At 50.4% G+C, this 20,330-nt stretch overlaps 12 protein-coding genes across 12 annotated transcripts; 5 read left to right on the top strand and 7 right to left on the bottom strand.

Moving 5' to 3' along the window:
• Positions 1-188: 188 nt before the first annotated feature.
• Positions 189-637, bottom strand: NUU61_008665 (uncharacterized protein; the record flags this gene model as incomplete). The annotated part of the gene is made up of 3 exons (XM_056659190.1): positions 189-235; positions 314-452; positions 548-637. 3 exons carry the CDS (start codon positions 635-637, stop codon positions 189-191), a joined length of 276 nt encoding a protein of 91 aa, XP_056507483.1.
• Positions 638-1,011: 374 nt separating this feature from the next.
• On the bottom strand, positions 1,012-1,742 carry NUU61_008664 (uncharacterized protein; the record flags this gene model as incomplete). Its single annotated transcript, XM_056659189.1, is given in 2 exon segments — positions 1,012-1,484; positions 1,502-1,742. 2 exon segments carry the CDS (start codon positions 1,740-1,742, stop codon positions 1,012-1,014), a joined length of 714 nt encoding a protein of 237 aa, XP_056507482.1.
• Positions 1,743-2,632: 890 nt separating this feature from the next.
• Positions 2,633-3,583, bottom strand: NUU61_008663 (Dyp-type peroxidase; the record flags this gene model as incomplete). The annotated part of the gene is made up of 1 exon (XM_056659188.1): positions 2,633-3,583. The coding sequence occupies one exon, from the start codon at positions 3,581-3,583 to the stop codon at positions 2,633-2,635; it is 951 nt and encodes a 316-aa protein (XP_056507481.1).
• A 617-nt stretch (positions 3,584-4,200) lies between these two features.
• On the bottom strand, positions 4,201-4,847 carry NUU61_008662 (GMC family oxidoreductase; the record flags this gene model as incomplete). The annotated part of the gene is made up of 4 exons (XM_056659187.1): positions 4,201-4,254; positions 4,306-4,469; positions 4,534-4,735; positions 4,794-4,847. 4 exons carry the CDS (start codon positions 4,845-4,847, stop codon positions 4,201-4,203), a joined length of 474 nt encoding a protein of 157 aa, XP_056507480.1.
• Positions 4,848-6,070: 1,223 nt separating this feature from the next.
• On the bottom strand, positions 6,071-7,849 carry NUU61_008661 (uncharacterized protein; the record flags this gene model as incomplete). Its single annotated transcript, XM_056659186.1, has 1 exon — positions 6,071-7,849. One exon carries the CDS (start codon positions 7,847-7,849, stop codon positions 6,071-6,073), a length of 1,779 nt encoding a protein of 592 aa, XP_056507479.1.
• Positions 7,850-8,916: 1,067 nt separating this feature from the next.
• NUU61_008660 (putative ATP-dependent RNA helicase (Hrh1)) lies at positions 8,917-11,386 on the bottom strand (the record flags this gene model as incomplete). Its single annotated transcript, XM_056659185.1, has 2 exons — positions 8,917-9,249; positions 9,308-11,386. 2 exons carry the CDS (start codon positions 11,384-11,386, stop codon positions 8,917-8,919), a joined length of 2,412 nt encoding a protein of 803 aa, XP_056507478.1.
• Positions 11,387-11,783: 397 nt separating this feature from the next.
• Positions 11,784-12,488, top strand: NUU61_008659 (YukJ family protein; the record flags this gene model as incomplete). The annotated part of the gene is made up of 1 exon (XM_056659184.1): positions 11,784-12,488. One exon carries the CDS (start codon positions 11,784-11,786, stop codon positions 12,486-12,488), a length of 705 nt encoding a protein of 234 aa, XP_056507477.1.
• A 961-nt stretch (positions 12,489-13,449) lies between these two features.
• On the top strand, positions 13,450-14,248 carry NUU61_008658 (uncharacterized protein; the record flags this gene model as incomplete). The annotated part of the gene is given in 2 exon segments (XM_056659183.1): positions 13,450-13,848; positions 13,868-14,248. 2 exon segments carry the CDS (start codon positions 13,450-13,452, stop codon positions 14,246-14,248), a joined length of 780 nt encoding a protein of 259 aa, XP_056507476.1.
• A 514-nt stretch (positions 14,249-14,762) lies between these two features.
• Positions 14,763-15,420, top strand: NUU61_008657 (uncharacterized protein; the record flags this gene model as incomplete). The annotated part of the gene is made up of 3 exons (XM_056659182.1): positions 14,763-14,986; positions 15,051-15,222; positions 15,292-15,420. The coding sequence occupies 3 exons, from the start codon at positions 14,763-14,765 to the stop codon at positions 15,418-15,420; spliced, it is 525 nt and encodes a 174-aa protein (XP_056507475.1).
• Positions 15,421-16,620: 1,200 nt separating this feature from the next.
• On the top strand, positions 16,621-17,172 carry NUU61_008656 (EthD domain-containing protein; the record flags this gene model as incomplete). The annotated part of the gene is made up of 3 exons (XM_056659181.1): positions 16,621-16,773; positions 16,859-17,011; positions 17,068-17,172. The coding sequence occupies 3 exons, from the start codon at positions 16,621-16,623 to the stop codon at positions 17,170-17,172; spliced, it is 411 nt and encodes a 136-aa protein (XP_056507474.1).
• Positions 17,173-17,246: 74 nt separating this feature from the next.
• NUU61_008655 (uncharacterized protein) lies at positions 17,247-18,353 on the bottom strand (the record flags this gene model as incomplete). Its single annotated transcript, XM_056659180.1, has 2 exons — positions 17,247-17,652; positions 17,710-18,353. The coding sequence occupies 2 exons, from the start codon at positions 18,351-18,353 to the stop codon at positions 17,247-17,249; spliced, it is 1,050 nt and encodes a 349-aa protein (XP_056507473.1).
• A 498-nt stretch (positions 18,354-18,851) lies between these two features.
• Positions 18,852-19,877, top strand: NUU61_008654 (SDR family NAD(P)-dependent oxidoreductase; the record flags this gene model as incomplete). The annotated part of the gene is made up of 4 exons (XM_056659179.1): positions 18,852-19,159; positions 19,225-19,454; positions 19,508-19,609; positions 19,678-19,877. 4 exons carry the CDS (start codon positions 18,852-18,854, stop codon positions 19,875-19,877), a joined length of 840 nt encoding a protein of 279 aa, XP_056507472.1.
• Between the last annotated feature and the right edge of the window lie 453 nt (positions 19,878-20,330).

The following is a 20,330-nucleotide window of genomic DNA, read 5'->3' as shown; positions in this document are numbered from 1 at the left end:
TAGAAATGAATCCAAGACCCGCACTCATACTTCATGTTACCAAGAGCTGTCCAATGACTAGTTGAACTGACTGCTTTTCTAATCATACAATGGCCTGCCAGGTATCTGAATATATGGAATAGTATACATGGACTGGACTTCCCACGGAGGTACCCAATATCCATGAATATCTCCGTGTATCTCACTCCTTACTGAGGAGCTGTCCCACAGCGCTTCACGTGTAACTGCTTCGCCGCTATACAAACCATAAAAATGTATTAGCTTCTCGAATTCAAGATGGTCTTTCATATAGAGTCCGGTTAGTAGGACATACCTTCCAAATCCTTCTTCTCGCATACATCCTTCAGACACACGCCGAGCGCATCCTTGAATGCCGGACTGGGACAGGTACACTTCAGATCAAGGTAGGAGGTACAGCCAGCTACAGCGGCACCTTCTGTAAGACAGTGGGTCTAGTAAACCAAGAATTGGAGGTTAGCAGCGTCCTTTTTTTTTTTTTTTTTTTTTTTTGGAGTAGTACTTGAATCTTGGTTCAAGAACAACGCACCAAGCATGGGCTGACTTCATCGGTGGTCAGAGACCCAGCAACTGTCAAAGACAGGAGACTAGTCAGGGGAAAGACGAGTGAAAGCTTCATCTTGAGTAGATCTGTGGGGGTTGTAGAGTGGAGTGGGTTCACGAGAAGGAGGATCTCATTACATCGACAGAGGATGGGGGGGGAACTTGGGAGGCCGGCAGCGACTTTTATGAATTGACTTCTGGGGCGCCTGGCTAGGGATACATGCATTCTTGGGCTTGTCATTGGTGCGATGTAAACAAACCAAAGTGTCGCGGCGATCGGCAGCAAGGGAGAGCAGAATGTGAGCGGAGATGGCCTCATTGGCCCGAGGGCAGTTAGAGGTACAAGAGGAGAAGTGAACCGAAGTGAAACAATTCAAAAGTGGCTTGTGTTATTGCGGGATTTTCCACTTATCGAAATCCTGGAGAGTGGCTACCACAGTCCATGCCTATCTATACATATCGTAATAGCTGTTCCAGTTTCTGTCGAAGCGATTCCAGCGTAGTCCTGCTATCTTCCCACCGGCGCTTGGCTTCCTCGTACTCTTCATGAGAGACCCAGCCATCATATCCAAGAAGCTGGGTTCGGAGGCTGTCAAACTCGTTGTAAGCATCAGCCCAGGTGTTTGCCTGCCGTCGAGTGCGGTCGATATCCTCCCGAGAAGATGAAATGGGGCACGGGATGCTCAAGCCGCGTTGTGTAGATAAGTAGTACCATTTCTCGTGTATTTGCACGAGGAGTTCCTGGAGCGGTATCGGGCCATTGATCGAGGACTGGCCGACAATATAGAAGATAAATGTAGTCGGGTCGTCGTCACGTCTCATGGCATCCATAACTTTAACGAGAAGCGGATTGAATTTCCTTGTCGCCAATTCATAGAATTTCTTCAGCCGGATCCTATCCAGCGTCTCTTCGACCTGTCTTGCTTGGATGCGGACAGACTATCGAAGTTCTCTGGTCGTTTGGGTTGGACTGCACCCCAGGGGTATGGGTCGTCGCTATCAAAAACAGATGGAAATCTTGCTTGCAAAAACAGGGGAGAGGCATACAATGCCTGCCAGTCAATTATACTGAACACCTTGCTTGGATCGGCATCATCGATGAAGATGTTCTCCGCATGGAGATCATGGTGTAGTAGAACCGGACGGAGAAGATCATTCGTCGGTAAGATGTAGGGGAGCATGAGTAGGAACTGCTTGAGGAGTCGTATATGCTTCTTGTGGCCGACTGGTGTTCCTCTCACAAAGCATCTTTCATCTTTTGGCCTGTTTTCTGGCGAATTATCGGAGCCAGGCAATCTCACGCTTAGTCTGCGACAGGGGCAGCGCGTAGCTTCGACCATAGCCACTTTCACTACAGCTCAAGAGTACACAGTCTTGCTATCAAAAAAAGTATAATCTGCCCAAGGCATTAACGGCCAGAACGGCCATTTGTAGATATTCTTCAATTGATTTGAACCTATATCCATAGATTGTTTTCAATTCTCCCGGATTTGTAGAGAGCGGATTCTTTTTGATGGCAGTGCTGCCAGTTTATAATTTATAATATAAGAATTTGAGAATATACGAATTTGCGTAAACAACCAATATGCAAATCCTAAAATTTGACCTAGATGCTTTTCCTTTTAGGAAGCAAATGTTATATATATTAATACAGCCTTTCCTGATCCAAGGGACCTATATATAATTGGGAACTAATAGAAAAAGGAACAATTAAAAGAAGCTAAATAATAGAAGACAATAAAAGACAATATATAAGAAGATATAGAAAGGGATATGGTGAAATACATTGAAAAAAAAGCTTAGAGAAATCCAAAGAGAAATATAAATAAAGATACAGATAAAATAAAGGAAAAAGAAGAGAGAGAGAGAGAGAGAGAGAGAGAGAATTATAGTAAGTCTATATCAAATAGATGATAAAGTATTTTAAGTAAGATAGAACCCTAAGAATAAAGCTATAAAGTCTGATTTACTCTCTAGTATGTTTCCTAAAGCCAAGGACTATGACAGTTGATAACACCAAGAATATGTGTTTTTACAAACCCCGATCCTTGATATTTGGAATGTCGCCTTCTCAATCAGATTCAAGGCTAGCTAACAAGCTTGCAGACGGCGCAAAGAATGTTGTCCCAGTCAATGGTTTCGAAAAGTCCAGCAAGCGATCATGCAGTCCCGGCGGATCTCCAACAAACATGCGTTCTAGCATCTTCTCAATAACCCACAAGCGGCGCGTATACCCAATAAAGTAAGTCCCAAACTCAGCAGAGCCAGGTGAGCCGAACGGCATATTATCGCGCAGAATGTCATGTTCGTTGCCGGCCTCGTCCTCAATCGTGTTGAGGGTTTTATGAGAGCGCTGCCCGGACTCGGCGTCATCAAGTTCGACGTTCTCCAGCTTCGTGCGACCAATAATCTTCTCTTGCTGCTCGACTGGCAGGGTCTTCCATGCATGCAGGTCGTGTGTGTATTTCTGTACCACAATGTAACTGCCACCTGACGCGGACGCGTCTTCCTCGGCAACGAGGACTGACGAGGGCACCGCTGGCCCAACGGGGTTGGCGGTGCCATCAACAAAACCGAGTAGATCGCGCACGTCGAAGTAGCGGAATCCAACGGTCGCGTCAACGACGGTGACTGCGTCGCCGAGGAGGTCCATCAGTTGGCGCTCGAACTCGAAACATAGATCCCGGCGCTCGGAGCGGATGTGGAAGAGAAGATCTCCTGGTGTCGAGACCGCAGTATGTTTAGCACCTTTGACTTCACGGAAAGAGTGAAGCTCTGCAGGTCGGGGAAGACCGGTGAGACTGTCCCAGATGTCGCTTCCGATGCCGACAGTGCAGGCGAACTGAGCACCGAGGTCGCGGATAGAGACGTTCTTCGCGAGACTGTCCAGTCCAGCTAGTGTCGAGCGCACTGTTTGAATGGCGTCCGGATTGCTGGTAACTGATACCACAAGGAATGTCGCTGATTGAGTGAGCGGCGCATCGACGCGCTGGGGCTCGATGGGAACGCGCTGGCTGCTCATTTTTGCCTTTGAGGAGCCGGTTGTTAGGGATTGACGCGGTATTCGTAGACTGAAGAGTGTGGATTGGCTTGAAAATGGTTCTTGCAGGCTATTTGTGACAGTTGGTAAAACACGTCTCGCCTTTGACCTTGTGGGACGGATTGAATTGCGAATTCCAAGCCCGTGCAAGCACCCACTACAGACAAGACTCCCAAGTCTGCTCATATCTCTGCCAGAGAGGGGGTGTCAGGAGCCCAGGATCTTATAGAAGACTTGAGGAATATGCCTTAAAAATGATTATTTTACGAGAAAAGTGATTGGGTGGCAGTTTGCAGCAAGAAAAGTGCTGATCGGAGGTGGTGAGGTCATTCAACGTTTCCGGGCAGCCCACGATTGGGTCAACAGAGAGGTGGGGAATTTATGTCGATTCATTTGATTATGTTTTCTGATATTGCCGGTCATGTTTGAAAATGCCAATATGATTGATTATCATTGTGGTTTCACGTCAACGTCTCCCAGGAAGTGCCAGGAGTATAACCCCCAGTCCCGCAGTAGATTGACCAAGAGGTCCTCGAGATATTCAATGGAACCCACTGATTATGCTAGTTTCAAGGAGATCCTCCATTTTTTCGAATAGCTTACTTTCTGCCCTTGTACAAAGATGGATGGGCGTCTTTGATAATGTCGGCGCCCTAAAACTGGTCATCAGCGAAGCTTTTCAATGGATGTTGGCATTTTCTTACTTTCTCTCCAATCATATACACGGCATTTTGGATGCGACAGTCTGGGATGACAGGAATAATTGATGCATTAATCATACGCAAGTTCTTAGTCCCATGCACTCGAAGCTCAGGGTCCACGACGTCCTGCTGGATATCCTGAGACAGTCGAGTCGTTCCGCAGGGATCTATCAACGCGACCATATAGTCAGACAGCGCTGTCAGTATTCTGATAATTGGAGAGCGACTTACGGAAACCCGTCTGCGATCGATCTAGAATGACCCGATCCATTTCTTCATCCGAATCCCGTGGCATGGGCCAAGGGTAGTCTTCTCCGATGATATATTTCATTCCTTCGCCGTTCATCAGGATATCATCGATGAAGCGCACACCATCTTTCAGAGCTAGAATGTCCAGCTCATTTGAGAAGTCGTTCAGATTGACATAGGGCTGCTGGCGCGGGTACCACCGAGTTGAGTCGGACAAATCTATTTCTCGATTGCGGACGCACCAGATCAGCAATTATCGTCAGCCAGTCGCCCTCGGGAGGGACAGGGAAATGCATGGCAATGGTAAGTATGCACGGTCCTATGGGGTGGAGTTGGTCGATATCCGCCGTTGCTCCATATGTAACTTGGGTTTTGCACTTTGGAGGAATGACATTTGGACCGAGAATCGGGACTACTGGTTAATTCTGTAAAGCTGCAAGCTACTTAAGCTCAAGCAACGCGCTACATCCTGGCTGTATACATTGCCGATATTGTGAGCTCAGCTTGAAGATCGGCACTTATCTTCGCATCAACGTCAACCGGCGCAGGACCCCCGGACCATGAATAGTTTAGCATAAAGCTAAGGCCCTGAGTATTGCACCATGCTTGGCCTATGTTACGAATAACGACAGAATTGAGCAAACTTCTTCAGACATCATATTGCACCATTTTATTGACAAGGCACGTAGACCAGATGCAAGGGTTTTTAAAGAGCATGTTTTGTAGCCAGGATATCAGAGAAATGCAGAAGATCCAATCAATCTGTTTAGCAAATAAGTCCCCTTCGCCATTAGCATTAGAGTTGTCAAAGCTAATATCTTTTCGTAGAATGTCTCTTTTGCCTTGTCGGGAGGCTCAATGAGCGCAACCACTAGATCTTCGTAGCCCGTGACTAGTTTCCGTGCATTTTGCTGGTAGTTTGGAGATACCTTCAATTCCTGTGCTGGATCATCTAATATTCCAAGATGATGGGCTGTCATTCGCCATTGGCTGGGTTTCAGGAGACAACGAAGCCCTAAGAGGGCAGGGCGTATGTCCTCGATGTCATTATTGAAGATATATTGATCCTTCCTAGGAAGAGGTTTTAGAGGGCTAACAACTTAAATCTTGCAACCCATGAGAAAGGCTGAACTGATGATGCCTTGATACATTCATGCATGTGGGGAGCCAACTCAGTGAGAATGACGTGGCAGTGGTCTTGTCAATATACAAGCCTCTATTCAAATACGAGACATTCACTGACGACGACTTTTCTATCGCATTCCTTCACCCGGTGTGACATGTCCTTATCAATACTCTGATCAGGCCTGGTCAAATTCTACGTAGAAAGCAAGATGTGGGAAATAGAATCTCCAGGGTAAATTGTTGAAAGTAAAACATCCATAGCTCGTTAAACAGATCATGTCATAAGAACAGCACTCCGTGATATCCATTCATCATATATGATCAGTGACTTGAAATCCCAGATATGTTCATAAATATTCAATCAACTCCGACAAACGTCCACCTCGGGATGCAATCACACTTCGCCCCAGGTGCCGAGACCAGCTCCGACACCAATGGCACTACTGCTCTCGACACTACCACCGATATCCCAGTAGTTGCGACTAGACCCAGTCAAGGTCCGCCGACTGGAGATGGCAGAGAGCTTGGCGCTTTGACTGGCGCAGCTGGAGCCGGGACGACGGAGATGTTGTCGGAGCAGAGGGGAGGAAACACCCATAGGGCCCGAGACACCCGAGAACTGGGATACGCGCCGGGATTGGGATTGGGAATGGGAGTGTGCATGTGCATGCGCCACCAGTGGGTGGTGGTGACGGATGATGGCGGCGCGGCGGGAGGCGTCCTGGGGCGGACGGCGCGGCTGAGAAGATGTGTGCGTATCACTGGGCATGTAGCCGCGGCGACTGAACCGACTGCGGAGGTAGCGGTAGACCATCCTCACGTCGAGTCCGCGCTCCCAGTATTCCTGTTCTTGTTGTAGTCTAGTCGACTCGGAGAGCGGATCAGCTCCTGCGGGGTCATCTTCCTCGATTCCCCACTGGGCTTCGTGCTCGCGACTAGGGTCTTGAAGTGTTGGCAAGAAATAGGGAGAGGGCATGGAGTCGCCAGCGGCGGTGTCAGTTGGCGGTGTTGCAACAGACTCTGCCGGCCTTTGGGCGCTGCTATCTCCTTGACGGTTGAGAGACATGCCGGCGTATTCGTTCGAGATCTCTTTGGTCATTTGATAATATGTCGTAAAAGCACCAGGGTGTTCACATAGCTGGGACATGAGCGCTCCCAATTCGTGGGCAATGCGCTGCAGCACCCTCGTCTGCCACATTGGTGGATCCCCATGCTCGGGCTCGGGCTCCCGCGCCAGCACCGTTTCCATATCCAGAGGCTCTTCAGGCGGTGGATCACGAGCCTGCTCATCTGAACGTAACGTTTCACCAAAGATCACGCAGAGCAAGGAATCGTCAATCCCGATCAAATCTCGAATAACCGTTCGGGTGAGACGGCGCCAGAACGACTCGTCCGTTTCGGAGTCGACATCCGACGAAGCGGTTTCTTTAGGCATTTCTGAGGTACCGTCGTGTAACACGCCAACAGAGCGACGGGCACTGGATCGACTGACACGACTGTTCCGCCGGCGACGAGTCTCTCGTTCGATTTCTTGCAGCAACACCCGGCTTTGGTCCATACGCCATTTCTCGATGCGCTGCCACCGCTCTCGCTCGACATCCACGCCGCTTTCGTCGACAGTATCGAGGTGTCTCTGCACGCTGGACCGGCGGCGGGGTTGAAGCTGGATCTCTGAGTGCCGCTGTGGGTTGTATTGCTCGTGTTGCCAGAGTTGATCCTGTACGGGTTGACTCGAGGCTTGAAAGCTGCCTAGCCCATCGTGTGCCGGCAGCATAGCCGGTGGCCCTTGGTCGAGGCGGGTGGGGGAGGTCGGGGGCAGCGATGGGGCTCGAAAGGCCTGGAGCCCATCGTCCAAGCTGTCCAGCTCGGTGCCATCTTCGTCCAGCTGGTCGTCCAAGGCATCGCCGTCATCCACATCGCCCTCGGGTGCAGTCGCGGATCGGGTTGCAGTGCCAAAGGAACCGAAATCACTTAAACGTGAGATACCTGCTGTCTGGGTGCGTTCTGTCGAGGTCGTCTGGGTGCGAGCGGTCGGGGAGAAGAGCACCCATTGTGTGGTGTCGTCATCGGGCTGGTCGTGGGGAGAGAGAGGGATATCGAGGGCGGTAGAAGGCTGCGGATGCGGATAGGAGGTCCTGCGACGAGGGACTTGGGTTGGGAGCTGGAAAGCCATGCTGAGGCTGAGCTGCCCAGGCCTACTGGGGACAGATAAGCGTTGGGAGAGTGGGTTTCCCCGCGAGGGAGACAAAGAGAGATGGAGAGGTGGAGATATGTCTAGAGGGAGTAACAATATGATGTATATGGCCTTCAGCAGGTAAAATTAACAGAGAAACAAGCCCTGGAGGAAGAGAGACTTCCAAGGTTGGAGAGGAAGAGAGATGATGCGATAACAGATAATGCGCGATAAGTGATGCAAGCGTCGGGCAGCGGTGTCGGACTCCACTGTGGGTATGCCCTGCGAAGAAATCATACGATGGTGTCTTTTTCGGATCCTTTTGCTGTTGATTCGAAAGAGGAGAAACAAGAAAACTATCTCAAAAATGGATTTGGCTCCTCAGGGGCCAAAATCCTGCCAAACTCCTCGTTCCTACACCTCCAATGTGACTGCTCGCGTGGGGCGATCACGTCGATCGTTGGGATTTTGGTCTTCCAAAGGGTGTCTCCTGGGGAGTCAGCTCGATATATCCACGAATGTTTCTCAGCAGACATTTAGCTACTGGCCAGCTGTTCTCCTTTGTCTGTTGTGTCATCCACACGAAGTATGAGGATTTCCACCTTCATTCGACCCCTCGAGTGCCCTGATCCGCCCCCCAGTCTCCACATCAGCGTGCTTATTCTGGATTTTTTTAGTTCTTATTATAGTACAGCGGTCTACGTCTATGAGAGCCTTGTTCTTAGGATTCTTTTTTTTAATACTTTGTATCTACTTGATATAAGCTCACTATAGTTATTTTTTTTTTCAACCCACTTTTTTTTATCTCTTTTCTTCGATCACTTCTTCTGCCTCTTTGGTTATTATAGAGAGGGACTAGGTAGCTAAGAGTAAGGGAGGTTGTATCAATGTAGTAAGAGAATATTTACTCCTACAAAAGGATCCATAGGTCAGATTTTAGGGTTCACCTGATGGTTGTTCACGCGATTTCGCATATTCTTCTATTACAGATGAATCAAAGATCCAGTGTCATCGCTCATGGGTATCGCTCATGGAGTCTATGTCAAGTATAAAAACAACGGAAAAAATCAGCCTGCCAAGGCCTCCCCCACCCAGTCCATCTGTACCGCACTGACTCCCCGCGCATAACTGCGGTTGGTAAACACAAACTCGTTGTACATGATCGCCTCTACTTTCTTGCTGAACAAAACACTCGACGGGTGGATGGCGACGGTCTGGTTGCCCACGACAGTGCGGTAGCTGCCGTCGGGCACCAGACGGGCAGTGTTGGTCGCAAAGCCACGAAGGAAACTCTGCAAAATGAGAACAGGCGAAGGTTCGCGCGAGGCGTTGGTCCGACGGTCGTCGCTGGGAAGAAGCTTGGATTGGCGGCATTGCATACGCAGTTGTTTGCGAACATCCTGGGGGTTTTGGTCAGGTTGGATGATGAGATACAACAAGGGAGGCGATCAAACTTACCATCACCGACTGCATCGCCCGGTGCGATACCAAGTGCCGCTCTGCCCAAGCCTTTCGGTCGGTATTCTCGGTGGCGTAGGCCTGCGCTGTTGCCAGCATCGTGAGATGGTCGCCCTCGCGTCTAAATAAGTCGCGTCGCGCTGTTTCGGCAGCCTCTTTCTTCTCTTCGGAATTGGTGTTGAGGAAGATATTCTCCACACTGAGACAGGAAATAATGTCGATGACGTCGCTCAGGCACTCCACGCCGTTGTCAGCGGCAGCCAACAGCACCCGTCCCAGCGTCGGCGTCAAGGGCAGCTTGGCGATATGTAAGCCCACGTCGCTGATCGACCCGGATTCGTCGAGGGCCTCGATATTCAGCAGCTGGAGCAAGGCCTTTTCGAGCGCTTCTCGCGGCGGGCGCGTCAGGAATGGAAACCGGACAATATCGTCAACGCCGCGCGCCTTCATGTTCAGCAAGGCTTGGCTGAGATCACATCGCAGAATCTCAGGCGTGTTTGTCTCATCCAGAGCCAAGTAGTCTTTCTCTGTGTACAAGCGAAAGCACTGGCCAGGCGCCTCACGACCTGCACGACCTTTTCGCTGGATTGCTGCTGACTTGGAGATAGGCTTGACGAGCAGCGAGTCCAGACCGAGCCGTGTACGGAACTGCTTCACTTTCGCCTTGCCGCAGTCCACCACATACCGCATTCCCGATACTGTCACCGAGGTTTCAGCAATGTTGGTTGAAAGCACAACTTTGCGCGTCCGGGGTGGTGCCGGAGCGAAAACACGCTGCTGGGCCGCTTGAGGAAGAGCTGCAAACAGCGGTAGCACTTGAATGCGCGGTAGTGCGGGATCCATTCCCATAGCATATTCATTGACGAGATGTTCCAGAGCTTCCACAGTCTCTTGACCAGTTAAGAAAACCAAAATGTCGCCAGGCATTGGTTCCTTGTAGTGAATCTGAAAGATCACCTTAAGCGCCGCATCCACAAAGTCATGAACTGGCTCCGGGGAGTAGATAGTTTTAACAGGGAATTGTCGGCCCTTGATATGACAGACCGAGATATCACGCGAGTCTCCATCTTTGCTTTGCATGGCCTCTGACCCGTTGGATTTGGTCTTCTGTTCTTGACTCGGGAGGCTGTATCCCTCTCGGAAGAAGCCCAGCAGACTCTCCATATCTGCCGTAGCACTCATGACTGCCACTTTCAGTGGTACACTGCCACGACCCTCCTTGGTTCCTGACACTAGGTTGCGCAAAAACCCAAGCACCAAATCGACATTGACACCTCGTTCGTGCACCTCATCCACCACGACCGCGCTGTACCGGGTCAACCACGGGTCATGCAGCATCTCCTGCAAGAGCATACCCTCGGTCAGAAATTTGATCCGCGTACTCGGCGACGTCGACGTATCAAACCGAACCGAGTAGCCAACCTTGCTCGCAGGAGACGAGGAACCAAGCGGCGTACCCATTTCCTCGGCCACGCGACGAGCCAGGGAAATCGCAGCGACTCGTCGCGGCTGCGTAATGGCAATACAGCCCCCGACCGAAATTTCCTTCTGTGTACCATCGTCTTGTGTGATTTTTGTTGGTGTCGGTCGGCACCAGAACTCGTTGACGAGGAACTGCGGGATCTGGGTACTCTTGCCGCTACCCGTTTCTCCCACCAGGAGCATCACATCGTCGTCTCGCAGCTTCTGTCGGATATCATCGGCATGCGCGAAAATGGGAAGTTTCCGTCGGGTTTCGTAGAGCGCCTTTGCCTTTTCGCGTAGGGATGAGAAGTTGGTTTTGGTTTCGTTCAAAGGTTTCGCCTTGCTTTTGGTCTGGGGTCTCGATTTCGGCTTTGATTCCGGGACTGGCGCTGCAGGAGATACATTCTCGGGTTGGCTCTCGAGCACAGGCTTTTCTGGCACCTCAATTGGATCTTGGGGGCCTTCGGGGACATGAGGATGGTCGGCGGGCTCGTCGCGTTTCCGTTTCTTGTTTCTTTTCTTCTTGCGGCCACCGTCGTCGGCTGGTGGTGGTGCGGTCTTTTCGACGCGCTCGTCATCCGAATCAGCAAAGAACGTGTGCACCTTCTCCGGCATTTTTGACCCCGAATCAGCTGGATTGCACTCGCATCACCGTGTTTCTCCCAAATTTTCAGTTTATCGATAAGATAACGTCCAATGGCGGATGACATAAGAAATTAGTAACTGCCCTGAAGTGGTCAATAGGTAATCATGGATGTAGTAGAAATGATGGATGGACTAATCTGCCTCAGAAATGCGGTATTAGGCTATTTGAGATGTTACGCGAGCCACCAGCATCGAGTTACTGCTCAAATATTCGTGCAACGCGTGAAAAAAAAAAAGACATGCCGTATGACGAAGAGATGACGGACAGATTTAGTATTGCACAAGTTTCCAAGAGAAACATATATCTCGTAAGCGTCCTCTCTCTCACTAACTCCTGTAGTTTCAGACTACCTATCTCTTTAACAAAATGCCTATTCCCCATTATGGCGTCTGGGCCTGCCATCCCACGGGCTACGTCGCGCAGACGAATGACGACGACCCCAAATCGCCACACATTCACCTCAAGTTCACCGATGACTCCTCCGGCAAGGAATGTGAGGCCGCCATTAACGTCAAGTCAACAGGCAAAGAGACACGCCTCGTCTTCTGGCTCTCGCGCAACTTCTCCCACCCCATCACCGAGCAGCTCTCACAGCTAGAGCTGGGATTCCACCTGGCACGATCAATCCACGCAAACAGCAACAACAACAATCGACAACACTACCCACAAAGCCGGCGGGAAAAAGCCACTTTGATGGGTCTAGATTTTGTTCGCACCGAGGGTCTTGTGAATATTGAGTGTGGCAAAGTTCTTCCGCATGATATCCCCGGTCCCGACAATGATATCCTCGATGAGATGAATCCTATTCTCACTGCGGCGATTGATCAAAATGCAACAGCTTACATTTTCGGGTCGTCGTATGGATCTGGGATCCATGATGTGCATATGAACCAGGGTAGTTTGCCCAGGTATCCGAATGGGGTCTATGAGGATGGAGCTGTGCTGTTTCGGTTTGACGATGGACATTGGGAAGCTGTGTTTTTGGCTTTTGCGTCACAAAGACTTCCAACTGATGACTATGGAGAGGCTGAGCCAGATAGTAGGTCTTTGGCGAGCATTCTGGGAGAGTGAACTAAGTGGACAGGGGTGCATAATTGATGCTCGCCGGAGGTCAGAGTATGATTATCGATCCACTTCGAAGGCTGACTATATCAAAAGCGTTATCTACTGTATATTAGCACGGGATGGCTTTGCTTGGCCGTGAAGTTCAAGTTTCTTGGACCTCTACTGGGGCTGATTCGTATTTTGTCTTTAGGCGCCCATTAAATAACATCAGCACTTGAATGTGCCTGAATGAGACTCTGTTTGAAGTACTAGAAAATCAAGGGCATTCTCGATGATGCTGAGCTCGGTTGGCGACAGTGGATAATGTTTGCATCAGAGAAAAGATTTCTCGGGACCGAGGACTTTAACAACCCAAACTGCAAGAGATAGCAATATTATAGAGACTTTTTAGATCAGCACCTAGTAGATTCTGAAAATATAGTGGTGCTTCCCATGTCCCAAATTCAACACTTTCCACAGAAACGGCTTATTGTCTGTTGTGGCGGTATGCTATGGAAAAGTCCAGTAGGCCCATAGCGTCTATGTCTAACAAGATCTGTCTAGGAACATGGAATAATTCACCTGCCGATGCGGCATAGCCACCTTCCAACCTCACTCGTTTCAGCCGAGTGTTGAGCCGCGTTGCGGTGGTTATTGAAAAAGTTGGCAAAAGCCGGGAGATTCCTCAGATCGTCTACTATCAAAAGGGCGTGGGAACCAACCTGGGAGACAACTATTCAGGAGGTAGATGTCATTCCTGCCTTCGTCTTCCTGCTCTTTACGGAGCTATGGTCGATACTAATGACGCATCTATATAGGCGCGGCAGGGCTGGGAGTCAGTGCCAACGTCCGAGCGGCCTATGGCTTCCTAGTGGACAATTACACCGAAGGCGACAAAATCTATTTCTTTGGTTTTTCGCGTGGTGCATACACGGCCCGCGCGGTTGCCGGACTGGTTTGCCAGTGGGAATTTCTCACTTCGCGAGGCATGGACAACTTCACCAATGTCTACAACGATTTCTACAATACCCGTGTGTATGCCCTCGAGCAGCGACGGCGTCTGGGGCTTCGGGAGCCATTGCCACAGTTGACAGTGGAGATCATTAGAGTCTGGGATACAGTCGGGCTTCAAAAGGCTTGGCTAGGTAGAGGCTCTGGAGAGAGACTCGAGCTACGAAATACAGTACTGCACGAGAGTGTGAAATATGCGTTTCACGCCTTAGCGCTTGACGAAGAGCCCAAGGCCTTTCAGCCAACTGTCTGGAATATTCCTCAGAAGAATGAGGGCCAAGAGCTTCTTCAGGTGTGGTTCTCCAGGTCCATACGGATGTTGGAGGAAGCGACAATCCCCGACTGTCGAATATCCCTTAAGCTGGATGATCGCATGGTGCATGAAACATGATCAGCTCAGCTTCGATATCGACGAGTATCTCTTCGACCACTCTCCTCGCCCAGAGTGGGATGATGCCCCCTGGGCGACGAGTTTGGGTGAAGTAAATCACCACAGTCTTGGTCGGGCTGTGCAAAGTTGGTTGAGTGGGAAATCTAATCGCACTCCTCTGGCTTACAACCCACCCGGCCATGAATGGCATGTCACCAATGAAGTGCTCCATGAATCAACCAAGGACCACAACCTTGATAAGTGGCCGTGTCCATCTTTGCAGGAGCGGAGAGAGGATAAGACCTGTGCTCTGGTTGACGGCAAAGAGATCGTTGAAGCTACAGCGTTGGAGGAGAGGTATATGAAAGGACGCATTTGGACAGTACATGTCCACGGGGAGGATTGATTGCGCTGATTTCACGCCGTTCTTCTTATTTATTTCAGACTCATGTTTGATTTCAGAAACTGAAAATTGTTTGTCTCTTCTATGAGTCTCTTGAATAGCCACGCTATATCCTTTACCCTTGAGAGGAGAGACTTTACTACCCTCTATAAAGATGTGATGATCATAATCGAGTAATCAAATTCAGAACTGTGGATAAGAATCTCGGGACTACCAAAGAAACCAGTGTAACATGGAATCCTTAGGCACGGTGGCCCTTGACATGTTTTTGGTAGCACTATCCGACTCCTGGGTCAGCGCCTGTACGCCCTTGGGCGATACCAAGGACCCTTCAATGTATACAAGAAATCAAGTGGGGTCAAAGCTAAAATCGCTGGCCATCCGAGCACTACAAAGCCGGACTATAGTCTGACTACTTGAAGGCTACCCGAAGACCGAGTATCAGCAACCTCTCCGAATTCCTCATTGAAATCACATGTCCATTCTACTATTAAAGTCCGTCAAATCAACATCCAGAATGAGTGCTAATCAGTTGAAGTTAGTCTTACTTGGGACTCTTGCACTCTTCTCTTCACCCATCGCTGCCTATCCAGCGCCCGAGACGGCACCAGCACCGGCACTGCCAGGAGTCCCTTCAGCATCCACAGCCCAAAACGAGCTGGCACAACTAATTTTGGCTCCACAAGGGCCCCAAGAGGGGTATTCCCGAGCCAAATTCCCTCACTGGATCACACAGCGCGGGTAGAGTATTCTTCTTATCCGTTTCATACTTTACATACCATCCCTCATCTGACACGGCGCACAGAATATGTGACACGCGCGAAGTGGCCCTCAAACGAGACGGGACAAACGTAGCCCAGAGTCCCAGCTGCGCCCCGATCAGTGGGAGCTGGTATTCGCCGTATGACGGTAGGACGTGGGATCGTGCGAGTGACATCGATATCGACTACGTAGTGCCCTTGTCCAACGCCTGGAAGGTGAGTGGTTATCTTGATAAGTGGGGAATTCATGTGATTATATTGTGATTGCTCATAGTTCATAAACAGTCGGGTGCATCCGAGTGGACCACCGACAGGCGACGAGCGTTTGCCAACGACGTTACCCATCCGCAGCTTCTGGCGGTTACGGATTTTGTTAACCAAGTAAAGGGAGATAAGGGGCCGGAGGATTGGTAGCCTTCGCTTCGTAGATCGTCGTGATGCTGGGTATATAATGCTGTTATGATCTGACGCATAGCAGAATCGTTCCATTGTACGTATGCCGAGATGTGGGTGACGGTGAAATCGGTCTATAACCTGACCGTCACCTCGGACGAAGAGATGGCATTGGAGGAAATGCTGAATACTTGTTAGAAAGCGTTGGGGGGGCTAGTGTAAGAGAGTATTTCGGCGCCAGTTCGAGCAAGGCCTTTTTGTAACCAGTTTCTGGGTAATTCTAGGGCTTCTCTCAGTCACATATCGAGTTCCCATATCGAGTTCCCATAGTACTAGGGTATGTCTCCAGGCTGAGTCCAATGACAAGAAGTGAACAGTGCTGTAAAGCGCGTTATATTCCTAGTATAAGAGATGAAATCGCCATGAGAAAAAAGAACTTTAAAGTTGAAAGTTAGAAAAATATCATTTAATAATATAAGATGTGCAGTGGGTCGTTGAAAAGTGGGAGGATTCAACTTCGCTACCCCCCGACCTTCAATACGCCTATAGTGGTAAATCTTTGTCTGAAAAAAGAGAGAAAAGAGAGAATCATAAAAATAGATTAAACAAAAGATTGGAAAATTAATTAATTTAAGAGAGAAGAACATATTAATAGAATAATAATAGAAGTAAAATAGCTATCTATATATTTAATAAAGAATAAAACCTCTTAAATCGGACACAATGTAGTTAATCAGTCATTTCAATCTAATTCTTATTCTCTACTATATCTTTCAAAGTCGCCTGAGCGAAGGGTAGCGGCTTGTTAAGCATATAAACAAGCATATTGAATGACAGCTCTGTCTCCCCTCATAATTTTCATAATTTTCACCGTTTTCTACTCCAATTTCGCTGCAATATGGCACTAAATTGTCTAGCCAATTCCGGTACGTAATTCCAAATTTCACTCGAGCACATTCCGTACTTTGGCAGCATTCTTCGCCACACCTCTAGCAGCTCGATCAATACGGATAAGCCCGACTCTGCCTAGCGCGATCCTTCGGCCCGCACCCGCTTGGGGGCCATCCTGCCATCCCCACCACTCTTGTACTCTAGACGCCCAACGGCCATTATCCACAGGCCGAACCCCACGAGGAATCCCCTTGCCCTTTAATTTATATAGACAGCAGCCGATACATCACTCTCATAAATCAGCCACGTCCGTCAGTGACATCTAACCCCATGGCCGAGAAACAGCAGCTGGTCCGCTTGACCATGGCGGTCTACCGCAACCCCGCGCTCAGCGAGGAGGAATTCCACCGCCACTGGTCTCAAGTCCATGGCCCGCTGGTGCGGGAGTGGCTTGCCAAAAATGGGATTATTCGCTACACACAGGTATGGAGTTGATAGTTGAAGTGGATTATTTCTTTGGAAGTGTTTGCTGAGGGCTGGATGCCGGGCCCTGCCGGTTTATCTATAGAATCATACCCCCACTAAGATGCGAGAGCTGTCTAAGCAACTCAATTGGCAAGTCACGGACGAGGCATTTGAGTCCCATGATGGGTCTGCGGAGATTCTGATGAATGATGTGGGTGATCTTGCGGCGGCGTTCAAAGATCCATACTACACAGGGGTTGGTCGTCACCCTGATCAATGTAATGTTCTGCGCTTGCTGATCGTATACATCAGGTTGTTTCACCCGATGAGCAGAAGCTACTCGATGTAGGCAGAACCAAAATGACCTTTGGATGGGAGGAGAGTCATGTCGAAGGGGGCGCTCCAGTCGAGCTGTGAACTTGATTAAATCACTAGCCAGTAGATGATTCAAGGCGACCGGTGCCTCGCAGAGCAGGTACATATGATCGTCCTCAGCGAACAGAAGCTTTGTTCAAGCTAATGTCTCCTTCATGATCACTCGCATGCGGCCCCTTTCCATGCTCTAATGTATCAGACAGCCTTTCCTCACTGCGCTGCGTGAGATGCTCCATGTCATTCTCTGCCGCAGTGATGGAGAACAGAGAGCGCTTGAGCCGCTTGTTCCTGCTGTCCTCGCGCGCCGCCCATTGCTCGAGCGGAGTGTCGGACTGGTGTGATTTCTGGGTCCAGCCTAGCCGCTCGAGGAGCGGGCGCAGAGCCGTCATGGATGCAACGATGATGCCGAGCCCGAATTCCACATAGGCCCACATCTGCACGTTTTTGATTCCCAGCAGGAAGTTTGAGCTGGATGACAGAGCAATGGTATACTTGAGGCGCACGATGGCCGCAATGCTTGCTCTGTAATAGGGTCAGCCATGGTTCGACAACAGAAACACATATTTTCAATTTACATACATGATTCCCAAACTCAACAGACCTCCAACGGACAGCTTGGTTTTGGTGTTCATTTGAGTCTTCCACAGCAGCGGCAGCGGGAGGGCAGCAATAATCCAGTCGGTAATGATGTTGGTCGAGGACAGGGCGAAGCTGAACTGGGTTGTGGTCTTGGAGTCGATGCAGTACATGCCCGGGATGGTCTTGTCCCAGTTGGCAGCAAAGGGCCGGCATTGGAGCATCACAAAGAGGAACACAACCATGGAGACTATCGTGAACCCTAGCATGACAATGTAAAGAGCCCAGCGGTACACGACTTTGGTCTCGGCAATGCGCAGCAAGGTAAAGCCAATGCTGAGCTTGGTTGGAATAATCCCACTGCAATAGAACACTGTGAACAGCGTCCACCACATCATTCCGGTCACATCCTCGCCCTTATGCAGCTGGGTATCACCGACGCCGACGCCCTTCAAGGGCCCGATGATGCAGGTTACGCAGCAGCCGATGAACAAGAACGACGCAACAATCAGACACCAATCATCTGCACCCCAGGTTCTTCGCCACAGCCGAATGTAGATCCGGAGAGCCAGGCACAGGTATGCCGGGACGGTCAGGACAAACACACATGCCGCGAGCTGGGCTGACTGGTCACGAAACACAGTCATGCTTAGACTCGTTCAAGCTTGAGCTTGAGAGGAAAAGAGGCTGACGAGAATAGAAGTGACAGGAAAACGGTCCATCTTATTAGCAACCCCCTTCAGATCCTGCAGCGGAAATTTGTGTGCGTTGACAGCTCTTGGTATGTATCAGGGCCGATCCTGTGGCCCACCAGGCTGGTAGGGCAGCTAGTAGACTCCTAGCGAGGACTATTCTGACCAGGCTGGGCCTGTTTGTTTCGCTAGCAGTGGGGCTGGGGAGATGGCGTCGCCCCGCGAGCAAACCAAGGATGCCGTCTGTCAACTTCCCCGAGCCTCCGCGCATCCTGGCGGATTAGGGCACGGACGGCTCCCGCGGCCGTGGCTTAGCCCCCTTTTCCTCTAAAACGGGTGACCCCGAGAGGTGAGTGGGACTGTTCAAGTGAGACGTTGGGGTTTTCCCGTTTTCAACCCTCTCTCTTAGCCAATTACTTTCTCCGCGGTTATTCAGTTCTTTCAAGTGGTATCATGGCCGACACATCTCTCCCCCAAGCTCAGCGCCTCCTCAACAAGGTCGCCGTGGTGACTGGTGCAGCATCAGGCCTTGGCCGTGCCATTAGTCTGCTATATGCCGCCCACGGTGCGAAGTTGGTCTGTGCCGACCTCCGCCCTGACATTGATCCCGAAAGATCGGGCCAGGCTCCAGAGCCGGCGACGCACGACCTGATCCTGGCTCGCGGTGGGCAGGCGGTCTTTTTCCAGTGCGATGTGACCAAGGCTGAGCAAGTGGCCGCACTCGTCGCCGAGGCCGTGAAGCATTACGGGAAGCTAGACATGTTGGTGGCCTCGCTCTTCACGTGTAGAAAAGAAGAAGCGATGTAGCTAACAGACTTCTCTCAAGTATGGTCAACAATGCTGGCGTGAATGTGGAATCGCTGGAGCCGGCCATTATTCATGAGGCCTCGGAGGAGCTCTTTGATAAGACCCTGGCGATCAACACCAAGGGCGTTTTCCTGGGGTCCAAGTATGCGACCGCCCAGATGCTGAAGCAGGAGCCTCATGCCAATGGTGATCGGGGCTGGATTGTCAACGTCGCCTCCATCATGGGACTGGTCGGCCTGGAGAGCTGCCGTTGGTAACCCCAAGCACATGAACTGAAAATGACCTTGACTGACTGCGACCAGCGGGATACTGCGCTTCTAAATCGGCGGTGGTTGGGTTGACGAGGAACATCGCCCTCGACTATGCACCGCACCGCATTCACTGTAATGCCATTGCACCTGGATGTGAGTTTCGATTCGAGTCATGGTTGGATCTCAATTCCTCTCCCACAAGCTAATCTGAGTTGTCGTAGATACCCAAACCCCGATGTTGAACGCTGCGACCAAGTTGATCCCTCCGGAGGCCCTGGGCCCGATTCACGCGCTGCACCCGTTCAAGGGCTTGGGTGAACCAGATGATATTGCGCGGGCTGCACTGTTCTTAGCTAGTGAAGACGCCAGCTGGATCACCGGACAGTGCCTGGCTGTTGACGGTGGATTCACCACTCGGTAAGAACCGGGGATAGGCGGGTACACTAGCCCTAATTCAAGAAATCAATAACGCTCGAGAATCAACGGCTGCCCCTGAATGATTGGACAATGGGACAATCGCGGCTTTAGAGTTAAATAGATCGGCAACAGTTCAAACGGGCGCTCAGGCCCTCCGTGTTAGTAACTGAAGCAGACCATCGCGGCACGAGCGTAGAATGAACCGGGGTATAAAACACAGACAACCAGACGAGACGTAGAGTGGCAATGCGTCCATATTACCATTGTCTCAACCATCAAAATGGATGAGTCTCAATCCACCAGATCCTGTCGCCAGTCTAGGACGACCTCGAACCCAAAAATCAATAGGGACGGCGATCACCGAATGTTCTTCGCGCCAGCCCAACCCTGACAGATCCACCGCGCTGCGCCATTGCATCACCCGCCCTGATCGCCGCCCGATCTCGTGGGGTTGCGA

The sequence above is a fragment of the Penicillium alfredii genome (assembly GCF_028826965.1).
Source record: "Penicillium alfredii strain IBT 34128 chromosome Unknown utg000011l_segment0_segment0, whole genome shotgun sequence".
In the NCBI taxonomy this organism is placed as follows: Eukaryota; Fungi; Ascomycota; class Eurotiomycetes; order Eurotiales; family Aspergillaceae; genus Penicillium; species Penicillium alfredii.
This window is presented reverse-complemented; position numbering and strand designations above follow the sequence as displayed.